The following is a 10,075-nucleotide window of genomic DNA, read 5'->3' as shown; positions in this document are numbered from 1 at the left end:
ATTCTGCGTTAGCAGTGCAAAAACAACTATCCCGCCCCGGTAGTTGTGCCGTGCTTTGATGTAGCACTCTTCTCCAAAAGGGCCTACTAAGCTTCACCATGTTTCTATGGTTCCTACTCATAAAATTGTGTAGAATAAGGTTGAATTTAAATTTCAAATGTCTTAACTTCAATTGAAATATTATTTTGATCATTTTTTAGATTGAAGTGTATAAAAGCAGCCAATCCTTATGGTCATATCAAATAAAAACCCAAATTGTTTATAACTTGAATGTTTAAGTAAATGTTTACTCTACTAAACAGAAATCTGAAAGTATTCTGTTATACCTGAACTGTTTGATAGTATTCAGTGCAATATTGTTTGGTAAACATAGTTGACTATTTAATTCACTTGGTATTGTTTACTTGAATCTTTTCATTGATGTTTAGGACTGTAAATTGATCAGTCAGAACTCAGTTGCTAAGTGGATAACGCGATGGCGTTTGAAGCGAACGGTACTGGGTTCGAGTAACCAGAGTGAACATCAACTCTCAGGTGTAGGTACATCCAGCTGATGAGTCCCGAATAGGACGGAACGTGCATCCTTAATTCCACTGCTAGCCACTATCCATCTTTTCTTATAGTTTACTATCCTCTGTAAATGAAGTATGATATTATACTATGCAGTTCAGTAATTTGTGATGGTCATATTAGATTTCAGTGACCATAGGCATTAGTAAAGAAAAACTAAACATCGTTTATCAACTATTCATATTCATAAGTACTATTCTGTATCGTAGTTATAATTCTTCTTATATATGTTATATCACTGCTTTACTAATATATTAAAATGCAAGTTAGTCGTTCTGTGAGATTTACTGATAATGGTGGAAATACATAAGATAGTACTCAAAATGTATCTTATTTCAGCTATGATTTTCTAACTTCAAGGTTATGAATTATGAACAGCACAATAACAGAAGTTATGGTAGTACTTGTTATAAATACAGTTATCCATTCCTCCCAGGTTCTCAATGGCTGTCTAGCCAAAAGTTATTGATGTAAACAAATATCAAACATAATATCTTTTATAAAAATATTCGTGTGTTTTCGGTTATGTACCCACGAGAATGAAGATCATCTATCACTCGTTTGTTTTATGCCTGAATCGACTTCCCCTATTGTATTATGTGAAGCATTCCTACTTTATACTAATTAATGGTTTTTTCATTTAACTCCTACTTATGAATAGACAGTGTAGACCATGAAATCTTTTTTTTCCAAAATTTTCGTTTTCACTGAACACTATTCTATTTTCTATTGTGGATGATGAGCCCAAATTCAGGTATATTGTATGCAAAATGGACAAGAAATTCATCATGTAGTAGTACTAGTACTATTATAAATCTTTATTAAAATGTTCTGAGGATGTAAATTGTTTGATCTTTTTTCTAACATACTCTTATATAACTTCACCAAATTAGATATTACTCACTATCTGTAGATATTGAGTATGTCTCTACAAAAGATAAGGCACAAAAGTGGACGTATGGAACGTAAGCTAATTGGACTGTACTTCTTACCATTACTTCACGGTGTTATTGATTAAATTTTAGTTTAAAAGTTCAAGGAATGATTCTTTAATAAAACCCCATGTTTTAGTCAGAATATTTGCCTAGTATCCCAGTACAAATTGGCAATATCAATAATAATATGATTATTATTAATAATAAATAAACAATAAAACACAGAAGAAGAATAATAATACATAAATCAATAAAATGTTATAGGACTAACTTTTATAGATAGCATAGAAAACAAAACTGACTGTTAGATACCATTAAAATAAACTGTAAATATGCTATTTGAATTGATATTCCCTGAAACTTTCTTTATATAGATAGATAGATAGATAGCTACATAGATAGATAGATTGGTAGTCAGATAGATAGATAGATAGATAGATAGCTACATAGATAGATAGATTAGTAGATAGTCAGATAGATAGATAGATAGCTACATCGATAGAGAGATGGATAGATAGATAGATAGCTACATAGATAGAGAGATGGATAGATAGATAGTTAGATTATAGCACACTTATCAAACGGATGTAATAAAATCTTCACCTGTTGTATCCGTAAATAATTTTATTAATTCACTAGATGTTAAATTACTTAAATTATTCATTCCAATATTCATTTCAGGATGATGATGAATTAATGTTACATGAGCTTGTTGTTGTGTTGATGATAAATCACAACTCATATATTCACATGGTTCTATTGGATAATTATAAGTCAATTGATTTGTTTCATTATATTTATGATAAATTAATTGTGACGGATCCATTGAACATTTATAAACCATATGACTTAAATAATTTGGATTTATATCTATTTCATGACCTTTAGATGGTTTAGATGATTTAATATCAGATTGAATGGTATCTAATTCAAGATATTCTGGATTGATACAATTAGATGGATGAATATTAGATGTTAAATAGGGAATAGGTCTAGTTTCATTAATGTTATTATCATTGTTAGTATCAGATTTTTGTAAAGCTGAATATTTTACACATTTGATCTCTTCAATTTGTTGACATGGTTCTGAAAATCTTTGATTCATTTCTTTAATTGTATATTTTCTCATATTTAATGTATCATTTTCATTAAATGTTAAATTATTATATGAAGGTAAATATGAATAGGATATAGGGGATATTTTCAATTCAGGATATATGATATTACTCATATAATTATTAAAATGATTTTTTAATTTTTCTTTTTCTATTAATTGTTCAATATTACTTTTTATAGGATTATTTAATAGTAATTGATGAAATGAATTCAATTTTAAATTTAATTGAAATTTATTACGTATATATAAATCAATAAATGTACAACATAATAATAAAATCAATATTAAAAATGAAAAATAATTTGAAAAATAATTTAATATATATCCATAATGAAATAAATTGATTGAATCATTAAATTGATTATTTAATTGATTGTTTGATTGATTATTGAATTGATTGTTTAATTGATTATTGAATTGATTTATATTAAATAATAAACAGTTTAATTTATTATTAATATGATAATATATATGTATTGGTATAGATATAAAACATAATAATAAAATAATTAAATATAATGGACAATTAAAATGTTTAATTATTATATTTTTTAATTTATATGATTTATTTAAAATTTCATATTGTTTTAAATATTTTTAAATGGTATAGTAAAATATTTTAATGATAAAATTGATAAAAATCCAATGAAAATAACTAATAAACCATTAAAAAAATTAATAATTTTATATAATTTTAATTTATTTAATAAATAATAATTATTTATTTGAAATAATTCAAAAATATTTATAATAATAATTAAATTACCTAAAATTATTAATATAATGGAAAATAATAAAATTAATTGAATTAATTGTTTACAAAATTTTATATCATTTTTTTTATTGATTATTAATTTTTTTTCTTTTAAATTATTATTTTCATTATTTTTATTATTTAAATTATTTTTATAATATTTACATTTTATTTTACTAGATAAACATAAAGCATAAATATTAATAATCAATAATATAAATATTAATAATATTTGATTTATTTGTTGTATTTTAATAGTTGTCATATCAACAAACCATTTTATAGAATTTAAATTTAAAAATGTAGTAATAATATAATTTTTTGAATGATTTATAAATATTTTGTAAGTTCTTAAAATTGTTGTTGTCATTATCATAAAACAACCGAATATACCAGAAATAACAGCAAGTAAACTTGAAAATTCAAAATATTGTTGAACAATTATAATTTGTTCATCAGTATATAAATAATAATGAGGAAATGGGATTCTTGGACGAGATTTCAATTTTTTCCCATTTGAATTATCGTTGTTATGATTATTATTTGTTAATAATAAACTATGTAACTGTGTAGTTAAATATAAGCTAGCTGAAATAAAATTTAAAACACTACCAAACATTTCTGTATAATATGTAACTAGGGTATGCTCATAATTAAAATTAGTTATGAATAAAATGTTCCCATTTATAAGTTTGTTCCCATTCTCAAGTTTGTTCCCATTTACATTTATCTTATCTATTGATTGTTGTTCATATGTAATTTCATCATCATTTATAAATTGTATTGAATTTGCTGATATTACGTAATAAGTATCCAATAAATTTAATATAGACATTGATAGATATAATGTTGAGAATAAAATATTTCCTAAAACGATATGATTTGTATAATTTAATGGATTCATTATTGAAGTCATTCAGTAGTTGAAGAATACATACATACCAGCACCCATTAATAATTAATTAGATAATCTGATCTTGAAATGGTAATGTTAATTTATATTACATCAGTATTATTATTGTTATTCTCTAACAATGTACAATCCATTATTATTATGTAGTCAATTGCAATGTGTAACCATTTTTATAACATTCCATTAAATCATATTGTCAGTGTTCATGTTAGGATTCAGAAAAAAAAATAAAAGGGAAAGGTATTTGACTCGAATTACCATCAGTCTCTCTCTCTATATATAATACTGTGTTTATATATACATATATACATGATGGGCTATGTATCTATGATTATGTGTATGAATGTATATATGCTTGTAAGTGATAGGCAGACAGGTTAATAGAAGGAGAATTGTTATTTGAAAAATTGATTAAACAAATTTTTCGATCCCTTTTATTCAAGTCAAAGGAATGTTTTGTTGTTGAATGAAATATTAACACTGAATAAGTAGATTCACAAAAGATTGGAATATAATTTCATTGATGTTTCAACTATGATACAAATCTAAGGTGTAGTTGCATGTCTTAGGAAAAAAAAGAACTATATTCGAAGAAATGATTCGTTATATTCTTGTTTACTACTAATTTACTTATTAATTTAAAATAGGTCAGGATGACTTGAATGTAAATGAAGCATTCAGACTGATTCAATGTATATCATTAAGCTTTCCTAATGTGGTTCCACCTTTACTTCTTACACATAGCATAAGCTATAGGAGTCAACGCTAATGAACTTAGTCTCTGTATTCAAAAGAAATTTGTAACACTTTTGTCTATTCTTTGCCTAGATAAGAATTAATAACTGATTTTAGCGATTTTTTACACTTTTTTGTTTGTTTGCTTCTTTCTATTCACCCAATACTTATGACTTTACTAATTCTATAGTTAAATTGATTGTTCATATACATCTGTAATACTTACTACCATGTTATGAAATCCATTTTTGAAAGTGTTGACTTACTTCCGATATTGTTCAGATTTTAATACTCTTAGATTTACTGACATACATGCCATCTTACTACCGACTGGTACGTTTACTAATTACGATTAGATATATAATCTATATCCATCGTTTTAATTAAATCATAAATTGAGGTGACTGGTTTAATATTCTTCAGATACACATATAAGTAATACTGATTATTAGAGTAAAACTTTATGAAGATCTATTTGAAAGCATCATTGTAATCTGTTATATGATTCTAAAATGGAAGTTTTACAGAATTAGACTCAATGTGTACAGTATGTATAGTCATGTAAAAAACCACAGAACATCCAAAAAATTTGGTTACTTACGATCCCGATTATCTAGTAACAAGATTTAGATCAAGGTTTATCGAAAGACCGAATCAGCTATAGATATTCCAAACTAAGAATACTTAATAACGTTGAATGTTTCAATAGCTAGAATCGCGCTCTGACTAAGCAGTTCTTCCTGACAGTTTCATAGAACTCATCTTTTCGACGTCATATATGTTAATGTGTCTGTAGGTAGCCGTGAAAACCATGAAATTTCCTATTTTGATTAAAGAATTTACAAAGTTCACTTTGATCAAATATTGTCATAAGAAATTATTAACAGAAGTTTGGCCAATTCAAAGACGATTGGCATTTCGTTAACACCATACTTTAAGTTAGTAAGGATGACAATACAACTGTAGTTTCACTGGCAAACTCTTGAAGTCATGATTAGATAATCCAAATACATTAAATATGGATATGATCCCGTGAAGCAAAACAACATAGAATTATAAACTAAAACAGCATATTCTAAGGGGTTTCAACTAATATTGTAGCTTAATTAATTTACATTCACTTAAGATAAAAGATTTATGGTTAGCGTGAAGGAGCATTTTTTGGATTGATTCTACTTTTAGATTGTATTCTTCAGAGGTTGGTCTCATTAGCGATAAGATTGAAGACCAGGGAACGATGAACAGCTGTCCGATCCCATTATAGAACTTCTTATCAGTGTGCACATCGGACTCATCAGGAATCGGATTCATGATCTTCAGCTTTTGTAGATCTAATGCTTAAGTTCAAAACAATGAATTTGACGCTTCCGGGTTGGTTCGTGGGTACAAACTCATGACAAGTACTATGAAGATGTGAAATAACAACAGTATTTACCAACAGTATTTACGAATAATCTTTTATACTCAATGACATTTCAAAACGGCTTCTCTATTGAAGTAAAATTCAAAGTAAACTTATATCCATCGAAAAGTATGACAAAAAAATAGAAGGATTCTTTTTTCAGAAGAGGGTTTTGTGGAGATTTTAGTAATTTTATATAGTTGAAATCATGAGTCAATTGAAGCTAGACCACCATGGAAAACCTGGAAGCACTTCATTAATAAATACCAATCCAATGTGTCACTTCATACTCAATTTTCAAAACTGATATGATAGTGTTTGTTTGGATTAGATTTTATTGGTGTATATTTTGGGAGTTTTTAATGTGTATAAACTTAATTACAAAAGCAATCACCTTTTACATAGCATAACTTCTTTTTAACCAATCTGTAAGAAAGTAGAGATATAATATGATAAATATATCAGAACGTAGCAAAATTACGTAAATTTTAAAAGATAATACTAGCTCATTTGTATTTGTTGTTTGAATCGAGGGCATCAGTATAGGATGTACATATTCCAGAAAGAGACTGATCAGTTGCTGTCCAAAACATCAATTGAAAAATACAAACAACCAATACAGATGAATTAAACTTCGTCCCACTGTACAAAGCAGTAGAAATATGGATTCAATACCTAAGTGAATAATGTGGAGTGAAAGGCACTAGGTTCGCGTCCCAGAGTGAAAATCAACTCTGTGTTGCAGGTAAATTGAGCAGACGAGTTCGAAAAAGGATTAAACAAGCATCACAGATTCCACTGCTAGCCATGATCTATCTCTTCAGATAAAACTAACACTTTAAATGTCAATATATGTTTCAGGTATATAAATGAATATATACTTCTTCCTTATCCATCAATGTTGACTAGTTTTTTTTATAATCAACCTCATTTGGTTACTTTAATGAAAACAATTACTGAAAGCTGCTCAGTTAAAATGACAACTTCTTAGAACTTCATATCTCCATTGAGTTCATAGCATTGATTTTCTCAATTCGTCATGTTTGAATATGTTTAACTGCTTTTAATTGCTCTCAATTCGATTGAAATATCAGAATTTAAACTCACTTCTGTAAGTGTATACTTACATACAACCTTTCTATATTCATATTCACATTCGCGTGCGAGAACAATAGATCCTGGGTCCGAATCCCACGTGCGTGATCGTGGATGCTCACTGCTGAGGAATCCTATACTAAGGCGAAACGGCCATCCAGTGCTTTTAGGTTTTCTATGGTTGTCTAGCTTTAATTGACTCATAAACTCAACTATAACATTATCAAAGTATCATGAAACATTTAGCTAAAATAGTTTTATGTAAGAAAACTGGCATAAAATTTTAATTCGATATAATAAATTGAATAAACAAACTGTAAATACTTACTTACTTACTTACGCCTGCTACTCCCAATGGAGCATAGGCCGCCGACCAGCATTCTCCAACCCACTCTGTCCTGGGCCTTCTATCCTAGTTCTATCCAGTTGTTGCTCATTCTTCTCATATCTGTCTCCATTTCTCAGCGTAATGTGTTCTTTGGTCTTCCTCTTCTTCTTTGACCTTCAGGATTCCATGTGAGGGCTACAGGTGGAGTTAAATTGTAAATACTGACCCATAAAATTATCCCAAGAAATAAGTTTTATTGTTCTATTCTATCTGATGTTTATTTGAGACAATATTATCATTCGAGGGACTAGATACATGTTTAAAATGAAAAGCACTTGAACTTTAAAAAAACACTAAGAAAAATAAGAATAAAGTATGTATTGGATTATAGTGCTTGGTTTTAATTGTCTAAATTCTTTCAATGTGTTGACCTTTTTATCTGTATATTGTTATCTAATGTTTAAAACATGAAAAACATGAGCTCTTGCTTTACTCTTAAGACACCAAGCTTTCAATCGACAGGATATAGGATCGAACCAAACCATCACGAGCTTGAACCTTGATAGTCAAATAATATTATATCAGTTTCACCATGATTTATTTCAATCTGTCCTTGTTTATGCAACTCTTTCCATTAGACCTGTCGTCTTACTCTTATCAAGTATCTTATGGCTTTCCAACATAACTTGGCTATTTTGCAATCTTATTCATTATATTGATGTAAACCTATCTAAGTTACCTGAGTTGTTTGATATTACATTTTCATGCAGGATCTACCTGTCTTTGCTTACATGATTGTTCATAGTTGAATGTTTGAAATAAATGCATCTATTATGTGAGACTAGTTCCAGTAAACTTTGAATCCTTTTAGAAGTAAATACATTCATGGAACATTAAAATTTCAGATATCCTAATTTTTTTCACTTCCGACAAGATCACATGTTCACTGATTGAAGTAACTAGGTAAAAAGTAGCTCATATTTCTTTTAGGTAGTTATAAAGTCATCTTCATTATTTCACGAAAACAATATCGCACTCAACATATATTAAGCACCATACATGGGATACTGAAGATGTTCAGAAATACTTGACTGTTTAACTTGACCATATTTTAGAGTTATATTTAGAGACATTTGAATAGACAACCTGTTTAGATGAATTCATTCTTTCAGAAATAACAGATTTCAATAATCTAAATAAAAATCATTCAAACTGGGTTATTTGAGTAACTTCAGTGAATATTTGATAATTAGTATCAGATGGTGATTGGAGGTAATCGACAGGAAACCTTTGACCTAGGCTTCGTGCTATTTGGTACTCATCAGCAACATGTATCTGTAATCTTGACGGAACTGATGCTCCTTAACCTATCAATCAACTGTTGACAATATTCTGTTGTTCATAAAGATTTAAAAGCATTTTCTAATGTTGTTATTCAGAACTAAACTTCAATTTGTAATCTCTATTTTTACAAATAGCCACAATTAGAAAAATCTAATGAAATTTCAGTGTTCTTTTTAGGACTTTTCTTTAGGATTCATAAAGATAGTATCATAGTGATTGTACACTTTGTGTCTAAACGTCGTTAAAAATTCATTCATGTTTGTAAAACACAAAAACAATTAAAATGAATCTACAAAAACCTTCTTCTTTGACAGTGTCATCCGAGTTTTATCAGAGAAATAATCAGTGCCCAAATTATAGGTTACAAATAAAGTTACATAATAACTGTTTTAAACAGTTGTTGAATCATGTTAATATGTTGAATGTAATTTGATGTATAAATGAAATTTCTTTTATATGTTACTTGAAGAGTTCTGCGCATGTGTGTATGTAATTCCTACTTAAAACACAAGGGGGAAATTTTCTCTCATTGACTATGAGAAGGCATTCGACCAGTGCTCATAGAAGGACTTGATGGAAAATTCTTCGACACTATGGAGTTCTTTAGAAGATTGTCAACATTAGACAGAACTCATACGACGGACTACAGTACAAAATCGTGCATGTAGGACAGCTCACAGACGAATTCCAAGTGAAGACCAGAGTCATACAACTCTGCTTACTGCCCCCTTCCTATTTCTTCTGGTGATTGACTGGATTATGAAAACCTCGACATCTGACGAGAAGCGCGGAATACAATGTACATCTCAGAATCAATTAAACGATTTGGACTTCGCAGATGATCTAACCCTCCTATCCCATACACACGAACAAATATAGACG

At 28.5% G+C, this 10,075-nt stretch overlaps 1 protein-coding gene across 1 annotated transcript; it reads right to left on the bottom strand.

The window, feature by feature from the left end:
* Positions 1 to 2,082: 2,082 nt before the first annotated feature.
* Positions 2,083 to 2,634, bottom strand: Smp_170780 (hypothetical protein; the record flags this gene model as incomplete). The annotated part of the gene is made up of 1 exon (XM_018793847.1): positions 2,083 to 2,634. One exon carries the CDS (start codon positions 2,632 to 2,634, stop codon positions 2,083 to 2,085), a length of 552 nt encoding a protein of 183 aa, XP_018648318.1.
* Between the last annotated feature and the right edge of the window lie 7,441 nt (positions 2,635 to 10,075).

This window comes from Schistosoma mansoni, chromosome 1 (assembly GCF_000237925.1).
Source record: "Schistosoma mansoni strain Puerto Rico chromosome 1, complete genome".
Taxonomy (NCBI): Eukaryota; Metazoa; Platyhelminthes; class Trematoda; order Strigeidida; family Schistosomatidae; genus Schistosoma; species Schistosoma mansoni.
The sequence above is the reverse complement of the archived record's forward strand: the minus strand, read 5'-3'. Positions and strand labels throughout refer to the sequence as shown.